We start from the raw sequence: 24504 nt of genomic DNA on the forward strand, positions 1-24504 counted from the left end.
TAAGCAAGGACTATGTCTAGTATTTGGGAAGCACCCAGTTAACTGGAAGTTTATTTTTTAATATATTTTATCTAGAGTCATGCTGTCCAATACTATAGCCACTAGCCACATGAGGCTATTAAATCAAAAATAATTAAAATGTAATAAAATTTAAAATTTAGTTCATCAGGCATGCTAGCCATATTTGAAGTGCGCATGTATCCACTGACTGCTGTATTGGACAGCACAGATAGAGAACTTTCCATCATCCCAAAAAGTTCTACTGGACAGCGCTGGTCTAGAGATCATTTATTAACATTAGAGTTTCTATTCCCCATCTCAAGCCACTTGCCCTTGTTCTTCAATTGCCAAACAGAGCTTTCCCATCTCTCTCTGCCAGGAAATGGGAAAGTGGCTGTTTACTCTTGGGTAAAGGTGATAAAGAGCATAAACTCTTAGATACCCCAGAAGGAATTAGTCTTCATTAGCATGTGTCTTCCTTGTTAAATCATTCATTAGGGAAAGGTAACATGCATTCGGATGCCTGGAATCAGTAGTTGTCCTTAATGGTACCCACCTTAGTGCAGTTACAAATCATTTAAGTTAATCCATTTCTCTTGAGCCTTCTAAATGGAAAATTGAATTTTTTTTTTTCAGTCTTGGTCTGAGCTCTGAGTTTAGATCTAGAAGCCTTGTGTGGTCCTTGTCCCACAACTGTCCACCCCAAGCTACAAAGATGATACAGCATAGCTCTGCTCTGACCTATGAAAACAAGGACCATGTGTTATTCATCCAGGTATCGCCAGTGCCCAGCCAGGACATGACATGTGGAAAGCACCCAGTGAATGTTCATTGAAGAAATTAATTAATCAATTGCATAATCAATCAAGGCGGCTTCAGTTTTCCTAGGAACCTGCTAATTATTCGTACTGAGAGTGTATTCCCCAGCGTAGTGATTTGCAAATCCGGCTGCACATTAGCATCACCTGGGGAGCTTTTAAAACCCGCTGATGCCAGGGCCCCACCCTAGACCAGTACAATCCAAATCTCTGATGATGTGGCTCTGGCATCAGTAGCTCTGGCATCAGCAGCTGCCCCAAAGGATTACATTGTGCAGACAGGAGTGAGAAGTTTCTGATTTGGAAGCCATAAAAAAGATTTTCTTCCTTTGTGAGATTTTTTTTATCCCAAGTCCCTTATTCACTGTCATTTTTCCTGTAAGAGTAACATGAATCTGGTCTTCCTCGTTGCCTTACTCAGTAATGGAATCATAGTGTCCCCACTGTTTCAAAAAGAGATTATAGGAAGATAACTCCCTGTGGGAACTTTATTTCAATGTTTTAATAAAGATTCGAGCCCGAACCATATTGAAACAACATGAGAAAATGCCTTCTTTTATATTTCCTCACTGGAAGCTTAAGTTGCAAGTAAATTTGATGTCACGTTGAGTTTTTAAAAGAATACAAAACTGTGTACATGCTATGATAGTATGAAAGAAAAATCTGTAAGAAACAAAACAAAAAAGACTTTAACATACATGAATTAAAACTCAAGTGGTAATTGTGGGTAAAACAAGATTTAGCAATTTGGAGAGACTAGGGAGTAGATTAGTTTCTGTCCATAAGAATCACCTGGGAAAAAAGTGTATTTATTAGCTGGAAGGATCTCCCCACTGGCTGGAGGAAGCGCACTGGGTGTCTCCAAAGGTTACCCCAAACAGGTAACTGTAAGAAAGCAGCTCTGAGAAATGACTGAGCCAGAGTTAGAACAGTAAGGTAGCCACAAGGTAAAAAAAGATATGGATGGGATGAAGATGATCAGGCAAGACTGTAGCCAAGAGCAGGGCAAAAGAGAGAAGATGGAGTCAAGAATGGATTGAAGGGTTCAGGAGTAAGGACGGGAGGTCTAGGAAGTGCTGGGCTCTTGGTTGGAGGTGGTTTCTAAAGAGAGGCCATCGGAAAGATTTTCTTCGTTTCTTTTCCCTCTATTTCCAAATATTATATAATAATAGTCTCCTAACATTAAACAATATGTGCTTTGGGGCCAGGCTTGGTGGCTGAGGAAGGCTGAGGTCAGGAGTTCGAGACCAGCCTGGCCAAACTGGCAAAACCTCATCTCTACTAAAAATGCAAAAATCAGCCAGGCATGGTGGTACCCGCACCTATAATTCCAGCTACTCGGGAGGCCGAGGCAGGAGAATCACTTAAGCCTGGGAGGCAAAGGTTGCAGTGAGCCAACATTGCACCACTGTACTCCAGCCTGCGACAGAGTAAGACCTGTCTAAAAAAATAATAAAAATAAAAATAAATTGTTCATGTGCATTACTGAAATGAGCCAATAATAGGAGAAGATAATAATAGCTACTAGTCCTTGGGCATCTACTGTGTGCTAAACACCAAACAAGACTTTGCACACATATCTCAATTAAACTGCTCAATAAACTTGCCATGATGTTGTCATTACCCACTCCACTTTAAAGATGAGAAAACTGAGGCTAATCAACTTGTCAAGGGTTACATGGCCAGCGCATCCATGGCCTGACGTGGCCAGGACCCAGTACATATCTGTGTGATTCCAAAAAATGCATTTGTTCATCTGCTCGGACCAAGCTTCAACTGAATTCAAAGAAATCGCCTCATCACACCTCAGCTCCACACCTCACCAAAGGCTACCTCTCCTTTCCCAGGAAGGTGACAACATGCTCATGCTGACACTGGTTATCCTCCCACATTTTCATTATATGGGACATGGTGGGGGTTTTTATGAGCCTCTACCACAGGCTGTTTTTCAAATTTATTTAATTCATCCATCATGCTCTGAAGCCATTTGCTTTTTTATATTGGACAGATGTAATGAGATTTTGGACACTAAAAAATGTTTTTATTAAAAGTTATGACCCAGAGCTAGTTGGTAGCGGCTCTGCCATAAATTGCTAGGAGTGTGTGCATTTATAAAGGATGTAGCGACATAACCTTAACCTTTTAGGCCACACGATAGATTACAGGATCACTTAGACTAATATTGTCTCACCACCTCTCCCCACCTGTGGCCAAATAATAATAATAATAATAATAATGTCTGTGGTTATTTGATGTGGTGGCTTTTCCTCTCATTGTAGCCATAGTTAAGTCATGTTGAACCATGGGCTGGTGGAAACAGGTGGTTGGTGGTTGACCTGAAGGCCCTGCCTTAGTGGGCCCGGGCACGTTGATTCTTCCACTCTGCTCTGCTCTGCAGACTGTAACTGGGGCTGAAGGAAGCAACAGTCACATGTCCTATAGACAGGGTGAAAGCAAATTCTGACAAAGCACAGTATTATGAGGCTATGGGTGATAGTTTTCTCACTCTTCCATTGCCAAAAGCTCTCCTCAAAACTATTCATGCGTAATAACTCCATTTTAATGTCCATATTAGCAGATTTATATTAATGTTTTACTATTTGGAAATCATCCAAAGAATAATTAACTTATTCGTATAGACCAGAATATGGCCATTAAGATATACATGTATATGATATATTATACATACCTATAATGTGTAATATAAACAATATAATACAAAGTTAACAAAGCAATTAAATGTTGCTCACTGCCAGCTACTTCTAGAACATGCATTCATTTCTGTATTTTTGAGGACTGCTATGTGCCAGACCCTCTACCAGCTGCAGGGGGAGACCCTCTCCCAGCTGCTTGAGGAAGCTTACAGTATGATAGGCACAGATAATGTACTGAGGACACTCAGGAGGATTTCAGTTCAAAGGATAGAGAAACTCTTCATGGAGGAGGTGGCTTTTGAGCTGGGTTTGGAGAATTTGGGGAGCACTGAGCTTTCAGAGATGAGAAGAGCATTTCTTTTTTTTCTTTTTTTTTTTTTTTTTTTTTGAGATGGAGTCCGCTCTGTCTCCCAGGCTGGAGTGCAGTGGCACGATCTTGGCTTACTGCAGTCTCCACCTCCTGGATTCAAGTGATTCTCCTGCCTCATCTTCCCAAGTAGCTGGGATTACAGGCGCCCGCCACCACACCCAGCTAACTTTTTGTAGTTTTAGTAGAGACGGGGTTTCACTATGTTGGCCAGGCTGGTCTCGATCTCCTGCCCTCATGATCCACCTGCCTTGGCCTCCCAAAGTGCTGGGATTATAGGCGTGAGCCACCGCGCCCGGCCGAAGGGAACTGCATTTCATGCAGAGAAGACAACATGTATAAAAACACATGAAAACCAGCTGTTCACAGACTGCTCCAAAGAGTAAAGTTTGTCTAAAGCACAAGGTGACATTTTGTTCTTTTAAAAGAAAAATCTCGAATGTAAACAGCATGCTCTTATCCATAGCCACTGCTGATGTCTGTAACTGCAGGGCAATGTCTGTAATTGCAGGAAGATGGAATTTAAACTTACAAATTTGCCATTGCTGTGTTTCCTAATCAGACCCATGTTTTATCATCTGCTTATGCTAGAAACATATTCCAGGATTTTCACAGACATTGGAAACAGCTCCCCACCTGCTGAGACCATGGAAGTGTGAATCATAGATACTGTCATCATTAAACTCATAAATCCATGTCATTTGTGTGTCATTCACTTCATCCTCATTCATCATCCCTTCCACTTTCAGAACGGCTATTCATTTGAGGATTTTGAAGAACGGTTTGCTGCAGCCACCCCGGTAAGAATTAGAGCCCTCTCAAGTTAACTGTTTCATGTCATGATCTCCACATTCATTTCATGCTCATCAGTCGTGCCTTGTGGTTACAGAACAGAAACCTGCCCAAGGACTTTGATGAGATTTTTGAGGCAACAAAGGTAAGGCCTTGAGGTTTTTGTTAAATGAGGTTGTTCTGCTCATACTCATGCATTCCATATTCTCTTCATCCAGCTGGCATGAATGGCAGACTTGCTGCCCTGCTCTGCTCTAGTAGGTGCCTATTCAGATGTCCCCAGGATGACTATTGGTGGGCCCTGCCATGAGGTCAAATAGTGAGAGTGTATGTACAGGTGTGTGTGTGTATGTGTGTAAACTAGAGTGTGTGTTGGAGAGGAGATAGCACCCCTTCTTTTCATCCAGCAATACTTTTCAAACCTCTAACATGTCCCAGGCATCCTAATAGATGCTAGAGATGCAGAAAAGTGGCTTTCCTAAAGAAGCTCACAGTGTAACATAGTGCAACATTGCATGGGATAAGCTATGACAGTAGAGCCTCGCCTAGCGTAGTGTAGTATATGTAGTATAACATGATATAGTAGGAATTCAGATACATGAACAGGATGTGCCAAGTACACCACTGGTACTAAAAAACAGGTGAGGTTGCTATTCAGTCAGTATAACCTGGTATAAATATATTGGTTGTAGTCAACATCTGTTCAAATTGATTGATACACAGGCCAATGAATATTGCCACTCCTGAATACAGTATTGGGAAACCTCCAGGACAAAAATCTTCAACCTTGGCAGCAAATTAGAATCATTAGGAGAGCTTTCCAAGCTCCAGTGACTAGGTTTTACCTCAAACCAATTCTGAATCTTTTGGTGTGGGAACCAGGCATCAGTAATTTTTTCCCCAGGTGATCTTAGTATGCATCCAAGGTTGAGAACCACTGATCTGGGAGTATCATGGGCAATGGGATAGGGTAGAAATTGAGTTAGGACGCCACTTCATAGGAAACAAAACAGAAAGCCTTCTAATTCACGTCCTGCAGAATGTGTGGGAGAAGGAATGAGTGTTCTAGGTAGGAGGAAGAGCACATGTAAGACCCTGAGATGGCCTCTTCTTTCATAACTCTCTGTGCTTCTCTCCTCCTTGATTGTGTCTCTGGGTCTGTCTTTCCATAATACAGCCAGCTTATGACAATAGGAACAGGAATGTGCCTTACCTATCTCTGTAGCCCTTGCTCTTGGTAGCTGATGCATGGTAGGAACTCCCATGGCTGCCCACTGAAGGGTCACAGAACTCCTGATGCCAAAACACAGGGAACGGGTCTGTGAGAAGGTGTTTTCGGGGTCAGCCATAACATCTCAGTCTCCATCAATTGTGCCTTTAGGATTTCTCTCTCGGAAAGGCCTAGGGATCTTGTTGCAGTGATCTAGTTGGAAGGAGCAGCGTACTAATCTTAAACTAGATATTACTGAAAAACCATCACTTGTTCATATCAAAGAATGACTGGGGAGAGAACAGGCCTGATGGAGATACTGGGGAACTACCTCCCCAAACATCGAAGCTACTTTTCCTTCACTGTCCTGTACACCTTACAATATCACTCTTCTTACCCCTGGAAAATGCCCAGGGGGCTAAAAAAGGGGAAAAACTGCCATCTCCGGCTACATCTCTCTTTACCAGGAGACATTTGAAATGCTAGTAATGGAAGAGCCTTACTCTCTGGCGAGTAGACATCTCAAGCTGACATTCCAAATGACCTCAAATGGATGTGCATCCTGGCAGACCTTATAGCAACCCAGATTTCTGGTTAGAGAATGTTGTAGAGCTGGACTTCCACTATTTAGCAAGGCTAACTAAGGTTTGGTAAAGTGATGGATCGATGAACAAGATGCTGGTGGGTGTGTGGGTCAAGTCCATCCCAGCTGCTTTTAGCTGACTGATCAGAGGTGAGTCACTTAACCTCAGCCTCAGCTAGCTCATCTGTGAAACATAGTGACAATGGCACCTATGCTGGTGACTTTTCGGGGCTCAGTGAGTGTCAAACATGATGATAATGTATTTGAAAGCATATTGCAAACTATAAAGTGTTTTATAAATGTGAATTGTTAGTTTTATTCTCTTGAGGCTTTTAAAATGATTCATTAGAGCAGTATTATCAGATGGAACATGGTTTATTAGCTTACAAATAAAAGGACTGGGATTAACATGGGGAGGAGACCTGTGAAAATAGATACTATTTCAGATTCTCGATCACATATGGTTATTAGGATTATTTTTAATTTTATGGCCCAAGAATCCCCTTTTTCTATAAAATTTAATTAACTCAAGGTTCTATTTAAACAGCAAACCAATGGAATGAAATAACAATCTATGTTTTATGCCTCTGCATGTTTTTCTCGTTTAATCCTTGAGTGAAAATCATCTGGCAAAAGGAAAGTCTATATCTCAAGAATGAAGGTTATTTTAAAAGTTGTGCTTAAGGAGAAAATTAGCCAATAAATTCTATTTATGATGTTAGTAAAAGTATGCCGTGAGTTCAACACATTTGAAATGTAAATTGTGTGACTTAATTAATAACTTCATTTAAATATTTTCCGAACACTGAAAATAGTTGTGGGCCATTTTAAAAGCATAGAATTGCAGTCTCAAAGAAGCCCAGAAGCTTCATTTGAATTGATTAAATAAAGTTATTCCTTTTATGAAATTGGAAGAGGGTCTAAAAGACTAGCAGAGTTTACCAAATAATATAAAATATTGCTAACATGCTAGAGAAGGATTACCAAAGAAGAGCATTTCAAGTCCAGCAAGATTTGAGAAAGGACCTGTGTGCTGTCCACCTCATTCCCATCAGCTGCTGGGCTGTTACTGTATGAAAGAGAAACAAGATAGGCAAGAATTGATGGAAAAGGCTGTGAAATATATGAAATTCCCACCACAACCTTGCCCCTGACCACCACACTGGCCTCCTGTCTCCCACCTTCATGTTGGTAACACTGAACTGCTTCCATTACCACCTACCTACTCTGTTCCTGGCCTCTGGCCATTTTTAAGCAGTTTCCTCTGTCTGGATGGTCTCCTCTTTTTGGTCACATGGCTCCTCTCCTTCAGGATTCAGATCTAGGCTATTTCCTTTAGAAAACTGTCTCAAACTTTGCCAAAAGCTGGTTGGGTCTCTATATTACTCTGTTTCCATGCTGCTGATAAAGGCGTGCCCAAGACCGGGAAGAAAAAGAGGTTTAATTGGACTCCCAGTTCCACATGTCTGGGGAGAGGCGGAAGGCAAAGGGCACTTCTTACATGGTGGCAGCAAGAGAAAATGAGGAAGATGCAAAACAGAAACCACTGATAAACCCATCAGATCTTATGAGACTTATTCACTATCATGAGAATAGCATGGGAAAGACCAGCCCCCATGATTCAATTAACTCCCCCGGGTCCCTCCCACAGCATGTGGGAATTCTGGAAGATACAATTCAAGTTGAGATTTGGGTAAGGACACAGTCAAACCATATCATTCCACCCCTGGCCCCTCCAAATCTCATGTCCTCACATTTCAAAACCAATCATGCCTTCCCAACAGTCCCCCAAAGTCTTAACTCATTTCAGCATTAACCCAAAAGTCCACAGTCCAAAGTCTCATCTGAGACAAGACAAGTCCCTTCTGCCTATGAACCTGTAAAATCAAAAGCAAGCTAGTTACTTCCTAGATACAATGGAGGTACAGGTATTGAGTAATTACAGCCATTCCAAATGGGAGACATTGGTCAAAACAAAGGGTTTACAGGGCCCATGCAAGTCTGAAATCCAGCAAGGCAGTCAAATTTTAAAGCTCCAAAATGATCTTGTTTGACTCCAGGTCTCACATCCAGGTCACACTGATGCAAGAGGTGGGTTCCTATGGTCTTCAGCAGCCCCGCCCCTGTGACTTTGCAAGGTACAGCCTCCCTCCCAGCTGCTTTTTCATGGGCAGGTGTTGAGTGTCTGAGGCTTTTCTGGGCTCATGGTATAAGCTATCAGTGGATTTACCATTCTTGGGTCTGGAGGACAGTGGCCCTCTTCTCACAGCTCCACTAAGCAGAGTCCCAGTAGGACTCCGTGTGGAGGCTCTGACGGCACATTTCCCTGCCACACTGCCCTAGCAGGGGTTTTCCTGAGGGCCCTGCCCTTGCAGCAATCTTCTGTCTGGGCATCCAGGCATTTCCATACATCATCTGAGATCTAGGTGGAAGTTTCCAAACTTCAATTCTTGACTTCTGTGCACCTGTAGACTCAACACCATGTGGAAGCTGCCAAGACTTGGGGCTTCTACCATCAGATGCCACAGCCTGAGCTGTACATTGGTCCCTTTCAGCCATAGCTAGAGTGGCTGGGACACAGGGCACCAAGTCCCTAGACTGTACATAGCACAGGGACCCTGGGCCCAGCCCACAAAACCACTTTTTCCTCCTGGGCCTGCAGGCCTGTGTTGGGAGGGGCTGCCATGAAGGTCTCTGCCATGGCCTGGAGACATTTTCCCCATGATTGTTGGAATTAACATTAGGTTCCTTGCTACTTATGCAAATTTCTGCAGCTGGCTTGAATTTCTCCCCAGAAAATGGGTTTTTCTTCTATCACATAGGCTGCAAATTTTTCAAACTTTTATGCTCTGCTTCCCTTAGAAAGCTGAATGCCTTTAACAGCACTCAAGTTACCTATTGAATGCTTTGCTGCTTGGAAATTTCTTCCACCAGATACCCTAAATTATCTCTCTCAAGTTCAAAGTTCCACAAGTCTCTAGGACAGGGGCAACATGCCACCAGTCTCTTTGCTAAAACATAACAAGAGTCACCTTGCTCCGGTTCCCAACAAGTTCCTCATCTCTATCTGAGACCACCTCGGCCTGAATTTTCTTGTCCATATCGCTATCAGCATTTTGGGCAAAGGCATTCGACAAGTCTCTAGGAAGTTCCAAACTTTCTCACATTTTCTGTCTTCTTCTGAGCCCTTCATATTGTTCCAGCCTCTGCCTGTTACCCAGTTCCAAAGTCACTTCCACATTTCTGGGTATCTTTTCAGCAACACCTCACTCTACTGGTAACAATTTTACTGTATTAGTCCATTTTCATGCTGCTGATAAAGACATACCTGAGACTGGGAAGAAAAACAGGTTTAATTGGACTCACAGCTCCACATGGCTGGGGAGGCCTCAGAATCATGGCGGAAGGCAAAAGGCACATCTTACATGGCAGCAGCAAGGGAAAATGAGGAAGAAGCAAAATTGGAAACCCCTGATAAACCCATCAGATCTCGTGAGACTTATTCACTATCGTGAGAACAGAATGGGAAAGACCAGCCCCCATGATTCAATTACCTCCCCTTGGGTCCTTCCCACAACACGTGGGAATTCTGGGAGATACAATTCAAGTTGAGATTTGGGTGGGGCCACAGCCAAACCAGATCAGTTTCCTTCTAGGTAATCCCACAGCACACCATAGAGACCCCTGTTGCTATTTCTGCTGCATTACCTGAGATTATCTGCATCTACAGATTGGATGTCCTCCCCTCCAGTCTGTAAACTCCCTGCAGGCTGAGAGTTGGCGTTTCTCATTTTTATGTTCCCAGCACATAGCACAGTGTTCAACATCTAGCAGTTGTTGAAGATTTATCAAAAATTATTGTGCAGTTGGAAACAAAATCAGTCCTTATAGGGCCCTATTGTGTGCCAGGCGCTGTTATTCAATCTGAAAGCTGAAAGGGAAGGAAGAGCTGCAAGTAAGTTAACAAGGCCAACTTTCTCTCCTTTCAGCAAAAAGAGACTTTTGTGCTCTTTCAACCAGGCTTAACCAAGCATCAAAGAAAGTCCTCCTATTAATGTTGTCAATACATCTGCAAAGGCGATATTATCATCTCCATTGCCCAGATGAAGGAACTGTAGCTCTGAGGAGCTGCAGATATTGAAAGTGGTAGAATCCAAATATGCCTCCTGTTGGAGGTAGCTACTATCTGGGGCCAGTGGTCCAGGCAGTAAAGGAATTTATGAAGACATTTGTAGGTAAAGAAAGGTAGATTTATTAGAGAAAGTATGAAAATACATTGCAAGATTGCAATGGGCAGCACAGCAGAGAAGGGGCTGTCTGCAAAGAGGCAGGGGCTGGAGGGAAGTTTTATAGGGTTACGCTGGAGGGACTACCTGAAAATGAGGTTGTGCCCTTGGGTTGTTTGTGATTAACCATCCCTCAGAACAATTATTCCTTGTTCTTCCCCATCTGGGGCCCTGCCTGACCTGGGGCCCCTTTCTCATGTGGTTTATCTTATCAGTACTCCACACCCCCAGGCATGGAGTGTAGGACATTTTCCAGAGCCCAAAGCTCACTCACTTGCCAGTAGGAAAGAACATTCCCTTCCTTGGATGAACCCTAGAGATCCAGCCATGACCTGGTTAGAGCGGTTTGAGTACAGGAGTCCTGTGTGGCAGGGCAGTTGGACTCCTCACATCCCTTCTACTAAGTGGTATGTTTAGGTTCCCCCAATTTGAAGCTATCACTTAAGATCTGAAGATGAGGGAAAAGTGGTTTTTCCTTAGTGGACAGGTTTGTACAAAGCATGTGATTACATACTTGTCATAATTAAGTCAGGCCATAGACTCCCTACAGTCTGTGAATTTGGCAGTGTGCAGATTAGTTCTAAGTGTATCTTAAAAGGTTTCTTTAGCTGTTGTGGCTGGCCTTGCTCAGATACTCCCGTGTGATGGATGAGGAGATAGATGATGCAGTGTCTGCAGTGATGGAGTTCCTAGGAGTGATTAATGATGTATACACTGGATTGTTTTTGATGCCTTTCCTGGTATTAAATGAAATGTTTTCTTTTCCTCCAACCACATTTTTTATCCTAAAGATGGACTCTTTCAGAGAGTGCTGTTTGACTGCATTCTCTGTATTCAGCAAATTTAAATCCTGGCCCAGATGACCTTGATATCACATCCCTGAGACTTAGTTTATCTATTTGTAAAAATGGGGATGACGATTCCTACCTCTCAGGGTGAATGCTATTGGGAGCCCTTACTGACGTGACCATGAAGTCATGTCTGTACTTACACGTGGAAGGCATCTTATATGTGTGGATACACTCATGAGATAAAAACCAGTGATGGGATTGCCTCCCTGCCTTTATCTCCTAGAAAGAGAGACATTGCTGGCATATGATGGTAAATAAGTGTGAAGTGATGTTATTACTGCTTATGGGAAGTGATTAATGGGCAGTCTTGACCAAGGCTGGATAAACAGGCAGATGCAAGGAAGCAAGAATTGATTCTGGCTGCATTCAAGTGTTGCCTTTGGGATCCTGAGGTATGGTAATGACCCACCAGGATTATGGTTTATCTAGAAATGATGAAAAACAGAAATGTGTATCCCCGTATCGTACTGTGTGTAAAGCAGGACCCAGCACCACCACCTTTCTTTGTAGTTACATGATTACCTTTTTGTCTTTACAGGCTGTGACCCAATTAGAACTTTTTGGGGACATGTCCACACCCCCTGATATAACCTCTCCCCCCGTAAGTATGCATTGCTCTCTGAACCCTGCACCCCTTTCCTTTCCACATCCCCTCAGTGGCCGGAATATGGGCTTTGAGTGAAAGAGGCCTCTGGTGGATTTCAGCGTTGACTCTTTCAAGCTGTGTGGCTTGGACAAACTCACTAGTCATTCTGATCCTTAATTTCCTTGGCTATTTAAAAAGGGGAACTATGATATATGCCTCTGTTTTGCGAAATAAACAAGACCATGCATTCAGCAATGGCAGGACTTGCCTGGGCACTTGCTGTTCTGCTGGGGTCTGAGAAGAGAGGCCCGAAGGAGATGTGGTTTCTGACTACAAGGAGCACATGGTGTGGTTGGGAATGTAGGCAGGAAACTCGGGACAACACATATGATGAGGCATTTGTCAGCACCTGCCCCAAGCCCAGTACAGCATAGGTGGCCAGCCCAGTAAAGGAAGGACCTTCTCCCCACACCCTGCTCTGCCCATCCTTCTCTCCTTTCCCTCTTTCTTTCCTCTCTCCCTTCTTTTTGTTTTTTCCCTCCCTTCCAGCCTGCCCTTCAGCTTTGCAGACCATGACCTGGGCACTTGAGCCTCACTGAGCTTCTCAGGAAGCTCTAGACTCCCAGCCACAGCTTCAGCCAGGGTACCTCAGTGAATGCTTACAAAAGGACAGCGATTGCAGGGAGCCCTAATTTGAAAATGAAAAGAAGAAAACAGAATTAAAACCAAAGCAAAATAGAATCCCAGTGCTGGATGCATTCAAAAGCAACTCTGCAGCCACTGCAAAGAAAAGAGCCAAGATGGCCCCTCCAGCCCCTCCCCTGCCCATTCCCTGAGGAGGGCAGAGAGCAGTCAGCCGCAGCTGCACCAGCTGAAGCTGCCGGGAGGGGACAGCTCCTCTGGGCACTGCGCAGTTGTGCAAACCGAGGGATGGTGCTATGGTTCATTGGCAAGATGCGCCTCACAGAGAAAAGGCTGTAACCTCACCACCGAGGACAGATGGCACAAGACACTGCTGCCCACTGCTGCCGCCTGGGAATCTAGGCACAGCTGCCTTGCTGCCAACACCTGATGTCCAAGGCAGCCTTGAGGGCGGGGACCGCAGCCTCTCTCCCCAAAGAAGCTGGATGGCTCTAGCAATTCTCATTCTCCCATTTATCCTGGGCTAAAAGCTTCTTTCTGGGAACTTGGAGTTGCAGAACTGCAGGGCTATGCAGCTAGAAAGGGCTGAAGAGATCTTCTAACCTTATCCCCGTCATTTTACAGATGAGCAAACTGAGTCCCAGAAAGGACATGTGACTCACCCAAGGTCACAAAGGGGGAACAAAAGAACGGCGCTGACTGTTTTTAAAAGTGCTTAACACAGCAGCTCATGGCTGTGTTTCTGGCCCTGAACCCAGGCGCAGTCCAAATGGGTATTTAATAATCCTCAGAACAATGCCATTCGTCCCACAAGCTGCTAGTCTAAAAATGGCCTTGTCTAATTGCCATGATTTCAGGATTAATTGCTTGCCCCAGCCTATTCCAAGGGGAAAAAAAAAGGATATTACAGCATCAAACAGATTTATACTCTGTAGGCAAAAGCCTGCTATAAATGGGTGTGGACATATACAAAATTATGAGTACTGATGTTTTCATTTCTGTATCCCCCATCTTGCCCACCAGTCCATGCAGCAGACCTTTTTTGAATTCCAGCACGGACTAGGCCCTGTAGAATTTTCAGTGGTGCAAGCATTGTTTCTTGTTGTCTTCTTGAAAATATTTACTTCTTTTTGCAAATGAAGATTGAGAGAAAATCTGGAGTTGGGGGGGTGCACCAGGATACAAGGGTCGGTGCTCCACTTGCTAAATTCTATTTGTTGATTTAGTCAACAACTGCTCATTGGCCGTATATTAAGTTGCAACCCCTGAGCTGGGCACACAGTAGGTCTTGAGTGGGTGTATTTCAATTTGAACTGGCCATCTCTAAAGGGTGAATGCCAAATATTATGGAAAATTTGATACCTGAAAACACCCCCCAGAGAGTAGGGGCTCAAACTAAATCATTAGGATACTGGCCGTTATTTGCCAAGCACCTACTATATGCCTATGCGTGGCGCTAAAAATTTAAGTGATGTAAAATAATTTAAACACATAATCTCACTTAATCCTCACAGTAGCTCTGGAGGTATCATTTCCCATTTTGTAGATAAAGTGTATGTAACCAGCACATGGGCTGCACACCACATAAGTGGCTTGAACTGTGGATCCCTTCCCCTGCCCCTTAATTCCTGCATCTGCTACCTCCCAGCCTTGGTGACTGCAAAGCCAGGTCTCATGTGTCCTCTGCCTCTCTCTGTCTGGCAGACTCCTGCAACTCCAGGTGATGCCTTTATCCCATCTTCATCTCAGACCCTTCCAGCGAGTGCAGATGTGTTTGGTTCTGTACCTTTCAGCACTGCTGCTGTACCCTCAGGTAAGCCCTCTTCCACCAGCTTCCTTTCCTTTGGCCTTCACCCATCGAGAGAGAAAGAGTTTACAGAGCCACCCGCCAAATGATGACAAAACACTGCTATTCTCTCCTGTGACTCTTCAGGTGACACTGAGAAGCTGTTTAGAGAGGGAGGTGATGTTGGGGTCCAGAGCTCTGGGATGTTACTGGCCTGGAATTCACTGATGTCTTTCACCCAGAGAGTTCAAGATTCTGTGTTACTCAGGTGTGCAGCTTTTCGGAGCATGGCATACGCACAGCTGTGCAATTAGCCCAGGTCCATTTCCACTCTTCCACCTCAGCCAGGAGAGACAGCAATAAGCAGGGGAGGACATGAAGTCAGCTTTCTAGAGACTTCTTGAGACCTGATGGATAGAAGGGATCTGCCTTACTTGGTGCTGACTCAAGGAAGGGGAAGGTCCCCAGACAAAGTGGGGAGCACCCTATGGGATGAGAGCAAACTGCTGTGAGTTGTGAGAATAATGAGACACCTGGTGAGTTAGAAAGTGTGTGTTCTGTTTTTCAAATAGTCTTTAAATGTATTTACTACTTTTACAACAAGTTAAAAAATATATATAGATATAGTAGCAGTATTGCAGGTGAGTTACAAATGGATGGAGCCCAGCAATCTTACCTTATTTCCATGGCATGAGGCATTCCATGTGGCCAGGCCACTGTATTTGCAAATAGCCAAAGGTAGTTTAATTCTGTTTTTCACATACATGGGAGCCTTAAAGGGTTTTGTGGTTTTCTTTAACTACGTATTTGAAATCTGTGGCTTTATCTTTCTTGCCTTTATTCTTATAAATGGCAAATAGAGTTGTTTGAATATTTTAGAATACCAATCTTCTTGCATTTTTTTCCATAATTACTTTTAATTACATACTGTTAGAAGCAAATTCTTGCCACCAAATATAAACTGCTTTTATTCAAAGTAAATTAAAAATGCATACTCTGTTCTAAAATAGTTATGGTTATTACTCATGAGCTAAGGGATCATTATGAACTTTTAGAAGCAATAGAGGTTGGTGACCCTTGGATCTAACTTACAGTTTAGACTGCAGGTTGCCTAGAAATGTATTCAATTGTGAAGTTTCCCAGTCTAATCTTGAAAAAGGGATAGTAATGAAGACTAGTTTTCCTTACCTAAAATAGATATTAAAATATCCATGGGACTAGTATAATAGCACATGCCATTTTAAATAAGGGTAAGAGTTTTCCACCACCCTTCTATGCTTGAGTTTTGTGTTCACAGTGCCCATGCTTTGTCCTCATTGTTTTGTCTGTAAAGACTGTGCTGGGAAAAATGATGGCCCCAAACTTACCAATTTGCAGGCATGTTCATTTCAAAAATGCTCACCAGGTGCCCTCTATGTGCCAGGTCCCATGTAGGTGCTTGGGATGTGCGAGTCAACACAACAGACAGAGAGTCTACCTTTTACTGGGAAGATAGGAAATAACAAAAAAATAAATACTTTTCAATAATATATTTAAAAATGAGAAGTGATAGGGACAAAAGAAAATGCAGACCAGAGCATAGGGGCTTTTGAGTGCAGGCAGAGGGCAGGTAAAAGTGGAGCCCCTGTGGTCACAAGGGGCTTTTGCCTAGGTGAAGTGTGACAGGACTAGCAGGGGCAGAAAAGTCTCAAGTAGACATCAGAGTTCAGGGTACTCCAGGCAGAGGAATGACTTGGTCCCCCAAGTCTCCATTCCCTTCTCTATAAATGAGAAGATGGGCCTAGATGTAATTTTATATCTCTTCCAGCCCTAACATTTGATTAAAAACACCCTGTGGACCTGCCTGGGTGTATTAGTCCATTCTCACGCTGCTGATAAAGACATACCTGACACTGGGTAGTTTACAAAGGAGAGAGTTTTAATGGACTCACCATTCCACATGGCTGGGGAGGCCTCACAATCATGGTGGAAGACAAGGGAGGAGCAAAGGAATGTCTTACATGGTGGGAGACAAGAGGGATTGTGTTCAGGGGAACTCCCCTTTATAAAACCATCAGATCTCATGAGACTTATTCACTACCATGAGAACAGTGTGGGGAAAACCACCCCCATGATTCATTTATCTCCACCTAGGGGAGACGCATGGGGATTATTACAATTCAAGGTGAGATTTGGGTGGGGACACAGCCAAACCATATCACCGGGTCAGTCACAGCACTGCTCTGGGCCCTCTCCCAAACCTGTACCAGATTACGGACTTGGAAGACCTGGGTTTTAGTCTTGCTGCTTAACCAGCCACATTGGAAGCTGTGGACAAGCCACTTCCACATATCCAGATTTCCTTTCTTTAGCTGTTAAAATTTTGATAGACTACCTCCAAGATTTCAACTTTTAGAACACGAGTCTAAAATTAATTTCAATTTGCATGTTTTTGCTTTCTGACTCTAGTTAATATAACAAAACTGGCTTCAGTTGGTATTAAACTATGTGCCCGATTTTTCCTTTAACTGGACATAAAAATTTCTGCAGCTGTTGAATCCCAATCTCCTTGTCACTAGTTGTCCAGCCAGTGATAAGGAGATAGAGAAGTGAACTGGAGTATGTGATACAATGGATAGACTGGCTCCTGGGGGCTTTTGAATCTGATGGGCCAGGTTTGAATCCTGATTCAGCCATTTATTTCTAAGCTTTAGACTCCTGGGCAAATTACTTCACCTACCAGAGTCAGAGTTTCTTCATCTTTATAACTGAGTGTAAAATAATACTTACTTTGCAACAATATCATGAGAATTAAATGAATCACTACATTAACTGCAGCTGCAGAAGCTGTATCACTACACACTGAAAACTGCTGGCACATCATCGATATTTAGTGTAGAATATACTGTATCATTATGATTATTCTGATTTCTACAGTGGATGAATATATGTCCTGTTCCACCTATATTTTTTCCTTTTCCTGGAAATTAGTGCCTGTAATAAAGTTTAGGTCTTCAACCTCTTGACTGCTCATAGCAGACAGCAGGAGAATGGGTGGCCTGGAGAATGTACTATGTATGAATACAGGCTCTGCTGCTAGCCAACTGCATCATACTCAGATAAATATCTTCTGAACCTCAGGAAACTTATCCCATTTTAATGTGGATGATCATAATTCTACCTCATAGAGTTTTTCTAAGGATTGCATGAGTAAATGCAGGTTGTAAAATATGTACAGCAGTTCCTGGCAGTGCTTCCATCAGTAAGCACTCAACAGATGTTTGCTACATGGTTCTTCGGGAGCCTTGGATCTGCTATTCATACAGTGTGTAGCTGCATCAAATCTTCCCCTCATGGAGTTGCAATTTCTCCTCTACAAATTAAAGAGATAGCAATCACACTCACCCCAGAGGCTTGTGGAAAGGATCAACTTCACAAAAATGTCAGCTCCACAGGGTGAGAATGTTTTTGGTTTTTTTTGATGACTGTTTTGTTCTTTGTTTTGTCTCCACATACTAAAGCAGTGATTGGCACCTAGTAGAGGTAGTTTTGAATGAATGAATCCATCAAGTGAGATACTGTGGATAAGAGATATCATACAAGTTCTGCATAAATGTTGGAGGAGTTCCTTCATTTTTAGTGCTTTTCTTATATTTCAGTCTGCCTTTTTTTTTCTTTTTTCAAATAATGGGGGTATCCCCAGGTGTCAGCATCTGGCTATAAATCACAATTTTCAACACTTTTTAAAAACCTAACTGTAAGGCAGCAAGGCAGGTGTTCCCTTTCACTCCACAGCAAGATTTATGATTGCTCTGAACTTCATGGCATAAACAGATGCTCCTTGGCACCTCCTCCCTCCACTACTGGACATTAATAGTAAACAGTTAACAAGCTGTTAAGTGGCTGCAGTGGCAACCCCCACGTGGCTCCCTGTGTCCAGTGCCACCACTGTCCTGCTGCTGGTGTGTCCTTTCGCTCATGCACAAGATCATGTGGCCAGACAGCCTTAACTCACCGGCCAAGGAGAGCCGGGCTGCAGGGACCCCCTAGGAAAAGTGAGTGGGACCTGCAAGCTCCTAAGCATGATACCCAATTACCCTGTGCTACCTTTTTTTCTTTTGAATATTGTACTTTGGTCTGGAGCAGATGGCATGAAGCCAGAGAGACATGCTAATAGCTCTCTCCAGAAAAGTGTGCACAGCCCATCTGTTAGCTCCTTGTGGAAAAAAAAAAACAAAAGATGGGAGGGGAAAAAAACCTGCCACCAACAGTAGAATCATCAGAGATCACAGCATTTATGCATTGTGGGTTTAATTAGACACCGGGAAAAATGCAGTGAGCGTATTGACTAGGACTTGTTCATCTTTATGTAGGGCCTTTCTCCCGTCCCAAACCATGCTAGGCAGAGTGGAGAGAGAGAGAGAATAAAGAGTTCCTGCCAACAGGTGGTTTCTAGTCTCATCAGGGAAGATAGAATAACCAGGCAATTACAATGCAGTGTGACAAATGTCATGATACAGGTGAGCACAGAGGACTGTGCAAGCCCAGAGAAGGACCAGTGGAGCTGACAGGAGCAAGAAGCCATCCAGCAGAGGTGATAGTGAGCCGAGTCTCCAAGAGCAAATCAGGGTTAGACATGCACAGAAGCAGCGGGATGGCTTTCCAGGCAGATGGGCCAGCAGAGACAAGAGACAGCACGTTGGGTTTTGTTTGCAACTGCTGAAGGGCAAGGTGCAGTGAGGATATGAATTGAAGATAGTGATGAAGAGGTGGAAGGGGCTGACCTCCAAGGACGCATAGCCAAGCTAAGACATGTGAGCCTTATACTAAAGACAGTGAAGTACCATATATGCATTTTAAAACAGTCGTTCCTGGCAACGAGGAGGGTGGAATAAAAGCAAAGCCAAAAATAGGCTTGATGTCAAGAGAGTGAAAACATCCCCTCATTCACCAAAATGGGCAGCAGGTCTTGGGTGATTGAATCCGTGGGTACTTCTCCACCTGCAGACCCAGCACCCCCTTCTTACTACAAATATTTACAATACCTCCTTTCATACCTTGAAATGAATTTCATAGATAAGGTAGTCTAGCTACACAATTTTTCAAAATGAATATAATTCTCTAATATAAGGCAGAAAGGAAAGAGAATTTGTAAGAAAAATGTATGTATTTAAATAAGGAAATACTCAGGCATGAGCACACTAGAAGGCATAACAGTCAGATGTATACACCTATAAGTAGAATCACTATCGAAAGCCACAGCTATAAGTCCAGACTGATACAGAAGTGTCATGTGGCTATACCACCATGAGAAGCGTTTCTGTCAGGGATGTCAGGGACTGCCATTTTCCAAAATAGTCAACACCTTTTGACAGTGTTCCAAACCAAAAATACAGTCTTCCCTCCCGTGCACAGTTGTTGAATTCCTGGAAAATTAAATGCATTAAAATCAAGTGCAAAGATAACTTTGAATTCCCGTGTAATTCAAAGTCGATTCTGGGTGCAAATGATCATAAACAGGATGTGGAATAATGCTTTGTCATACGCATTGGTCTCACACATAGTGAGATGTCTACTGTCAATGCTTGGGTCTCCTAAATGCCAGTAGTGTAACCCCCTCCACTTGTGACAACCAAAACACGTCCCACCAATTTTCTAGCCACCCCTAGGGGGCAGTAGTACTCCCACTGAGAACCACTGGGACATATCAAAGTAAATCGGAAAACAAGACTGAGTTGCAGGATTCTTCATCTGTTGGTAGATTTAAGTCACTACATTATCATGCCATGGGTGAGGCAAGCTAAGCAAGCTTCACGTTTGAAGTTTCAGCTCCAGGGCCTCTTCATCCCTCTTGCTTCAGTGCAGTTGGACAAAGTAGTCTTATAAGATATTCTCCATTTTTTTTGTTGACATCCTTGTCTCATTCCGCAGAAGTATTTAACACTGCGAGATTAATCAGCAAGAAGCACAGGTGTCCTATTGGTGCCTTTCTGGAGCCTGCTGTTAGGGAAGCATGGCATGAGAGGAAACGGGCACCTTGCAAGGAAAATCACCAGGCCTTGAATGTTGGCTCTAGCCTGTATCAGTCAGTTGAAGGCAGGTATATCTGTGACTGGAGTATGGAGTGAGACACCCTGCGTTCCATCTCTCTGGGCTCACAAGAGTCAGTGAGATGACTCATAATGTCATCAATGCCATAACGCCCACCCATTGTCCCTTTGGAAGTTGCTAGGATACTCTGCCTCCATTCCTCTTTTTTTCCTGGTCTCATTACACTGCATCGGTATCTTCCTACTGACAGCCATGGAAAGGCTTGTTTTGAGAGGCCCAGGCAAAGCTGGCTTCTCTATTCTCTGCTCTGCCCAGCCTGGGAACTTGTCTCTCAGGCTCAACTGCACATAGAGGTGGCCATTGTGCCCCCTGAGAAGGGTGGGGACCCCTGGAAGCACATGTGAATTTCCTGCAGGCCTGCAGTATCCAAATACAATCAAATAGTAGGCAAGGTCTATTAACTGCAAAGATCGGAAATTGGTCTTGGCCATCTGGGTGAGGCAGTGTGTGGCACAAAGGAAGGAACCCTGGCTTTGGGGGAACAGACAACCTCAGTTTGATCCTGCTCCTACCTCATGCAACCTGTATGACCCTGAGCAAGTTGCTTTTCCTTGAGCACCAATTTCTTCATCCCTAAAATAGAGATAACAATACCTACCCTGCCGGAATTTCGTGAAGACGCAAAACACATACTAGTGTATCTGGCATGTTGTAGGCATTTAATAAGTGGAGCTTGTTGCTGTTACTGCTATGTTACTATTATTATTGTAACACGTGTCACTTGTGCTCCTGTTAAAATGTATATGTCTTACCTAAAAAGAATAATACAGTGAACAATTATCATGGTAATACACATGAGTACAGGCTATGGGGTTTTGCAGTGTGTAACTTATACTGATGTATGAGGTGCCCCTGAGTGGACAATAACCTTCTTTTTTTTTTTTTTTTTTTTTTGAGACAAGTGTCTCACTCTGTTACCCAAGCTGGAGTGCAGTGGTATAATCACAGCTCAGTGCTGCTTCAAACTTTTGGGCTCAAGTGATCCTCCCGCCTCAGCCTCCTGAGTGCTGAGACAATGGGACTCTGAGCATGTGCCACCATTCCTCACTACTTTTTAAAAATTTTTGGTAGAGATGAGGCCTTGCTGTGTTACTAAGTCTGATCTCAAACTCTGAGCCTCAAGCAATCCTCCCACCTGGACCTCCCAAAGTGTTAGGATTACAAGCATAAGCCACCACATCTGGCCCTATTTTTTTAATTCTCCAAAATTGGAATAATAATAATACAGAAATCATGCATAATACCTCTAGCTGCCATTTATTACATGTCTTTTGTATATCAAGCAATGTAATAAGTAACTCTCTAGCCTCTATCTAATCCAAACCATACTAGTAACTAACATTTACTGAATGTTGATCCTGTGTCCGGTACAATACTCCACATTTTAAATATGTACTCTCAATTAATCTTCAAATCAACCTAGCAAGGTAGAAGGTGTTTATACCCATTTTACAAATAAGGTCATAGAGCCTTAGAGAGATTTAAGAACTACTCCCCAAATTACACAGTTAAGAGGTGGCTGTTTGAATTTTAACCTAGGTCTCTAAAACTCCAACATTCAGATTATTACTCACTTTGCACACTGCCTCAGGCCTGCGAAGGACGGTATTATAACCTGGTTTTACAACAAAGAGTCAGACTCTTAAAGAGCTTACGCAATTGAGAGGGTCCTAAGTGCAGCAGGAAGAGGAGGCAAGGAGAAAACCCAGGACGGCCTGCCTTCCGTCCTTCTGCCCTGTCCCTGAGACACACAGCTTCTGAGGCTATGAGACTTTAGAAACTTCTAACAACTACAGAAATGTGATTATTAGCATTCTAGTTTTTGCTTACAGATCATCTCCTCAGAGAGGCTTTCCCTGACCACTTCTCTAGGATATAGGCTCCAAGACAGCAAGGACTTTTGTCTTGTTCATCTTGGCATCCCCAGTCCCTGGCACACAGTCTGGCACTTAGTTGGTGCTTGATACATTTCTGTCAATTACCTGAGTCCATGCATCCTTCTTTCTCAGGACACCTGACTCTTCTTTTTCATTCTCCCAGGTTACGTTGCAATGGGCGCTGTCCTCCCGTCCTTCTGGGGCCAGCAGCCCCTCGTCCAACAGCAGATGGTCATGGGTGCCCAGCCACCAGTCGCTCAGGTGATGCCGGGGGCTCAGCCCATCGCATGGGGCCAGCCGGGTCTCTTCCCTGCCACTCAGCAGCCCTGGCCAACTGTGGCCGGGCAGTTTCCGCCAGCCGCCTTCATGCCCACACAAACTGTTATGCCTTTGCCAGCTGCCATGTTCCAAGGTCCCCTCACCCCCCTTGCCACCGTCCCAGGCACGAGTGACTCCACCAGGTCAAGTCCACAGACCGACAAGCCCAGGCAGAAAATGGGGAAAGAAACATTTAAGGATTTCCAGATGGCCCAGCCTCCACCCGTGCCCTCCCGCAAACCCGACCAGCCCTCCCTCACCTGTACCTCAGAGGCCTTCTCCAGTTACTTCAACAAAGTCGGGGTGGCACAGGATACAGACGACTGTGATGACTTTGACATCTCCCAGTTGAATTTGACCCCTGTGACTTCTACCACACCATCGACCAACTCACGTGAGTGCCCCTCACTTAAGACATAAAACCCAATGAGAGCCATAACTTATGTCTGGAGGTAGGGTTTCAGGGGTCAGATAACTCATCTCGCTTGCATTAATCAGGCTTCTTTGTTTATATTACTATTACTACTATTGCTACTATTACTACTACTATTACTACTAAGAGCTACAAATATAGGTACCACTGATAACATACAAACCTTCTTCATATGTTCCATGTTTATTTTTAGACTTATAATAATGCTTAATGACAAATTTTGTTAGACCTGTTTGATGGATAATGAAAGTGAGGCTCAAGGTTGAAGACAATAGACAAAGTGGTATTGAACTGAACGTAAGCCTAGTATTTTTCCACCGTATTACTCTGCTTCTTAAGATTTTGTTAGTTTACTCATGCATTCGTTCATTTATTTATGTATAGCCAGCTTATGACACATAGATTTTGGTGTGGTTTCTTGAAATAAAAGTGAATGCAAACTTTAAAAATTTGGGGAACAAGTTTTAAACATTAGAATATAAAATAAGGATCAAGAGAAAACTTAGGGCAGAGACACAGCAGCCGTAAGGTCTTAAATAGCTTTTATAGCTGAAGCCTCATTTTGGCTTAAAGCTTCTGGTAGTTAAAGAGAACAAAAAGATGGTGCTGCAGAAAGTACTGGACTGGAAACCTGGAGATCAGATTTATTAGTGACCAGTTTTGTACCTTTGGGCAAGGCACTTTATTTCTATGAGCCTCGGTTTCCTCATCTGTATGAGGGATGGGTTATTAAAAGGATTCAATGGTATATATACTCAAACATTATAGACCTCCCAGAATTTGAAGTATCTTTTATCCTCAGTATTAACACATGTTAAGTGGTTTTGTGCAGTGCTGGACCCCAGTTCTAGTGTTGACTCCTCTACCACAAGCTGTGTCTTTGGGCAAGCGTGTGACTTCTCTGAGACTCAGTTTTATCATTGGTAAAATAAGTGAATTGACTTGGATGAGCAGTGTGCATCCATCTAGTTCCAGCTTTCAGTGAGTCTCCTCCAGCCCACATTTTTTCTGCAAACATCTGGAAAACAGTGACTGTGCAGCCAAATCAGAATCCAGATACACTTGAGCATGTGTACGCTTGTTTGACATAATTCAGGGAGGGTGTTCTGGTGACTCAGCCTGTGCCTTGACACCTGATAAGAGGAAAGAAAAGGTTCATGCTACAGTGAGTTTGGTGGTTTCATTACTGTCACAGGTGATATGGATCACTG

General features: G+C 43.4%; 1 protein-coding gene across 27 annotated transcripts in view; it reads left to right on the forward strand.

Annotated features, from left to right (window-relative positions):
• The window catches only part of DAB1 (DAB adaptor protein 1), a 429613-nt gene that overhangs the window by 385850 nt on the left and 19259 nt on the right, over positions 1-24504 (forward strand). For 13 of the 27 annotated variants that reach the window (XM_028833300.2, XM_077955628.1, XM_077955718.1 and 10 more), the window contains 3 exons: positions 12100-12162; positions 14494-14602; positions 22706-23254. In XM_028833300.2, the coding sequence (XP_028689133.1) occupies positions 12100-12162; positions 14494-14602; positions 22706-23254 (721 nt within the window). Of the gene's footprint in view, positions 1-4588; positions 4640-4728; positions 4777-12099; positions 12163-14493; positions 14603-22705; positions 23255-24504 lie in introns of all 27 variants that reach the window. The other 14 variants (XM_028833282.2, XM_077955569.1, XM_077955585.1 and 11 more) reach the window with 2 other exon arrangements.

Source organism: Macaca mulatta, chromosome 1, assembly GCF_049350105.2.
Source record: "Macaca mulatta isolate MMU2019108-1 chromosome 1, T2T-MMU8v2.0, whole genome shotgun sequence".
NCBI classification, from domain to species: domain Eukaryota; kingdom Metazoa; phylum Chordata; class Mammalia; order Primates; family Cercopithecidae; genus Macaca; species Macaca mulatta.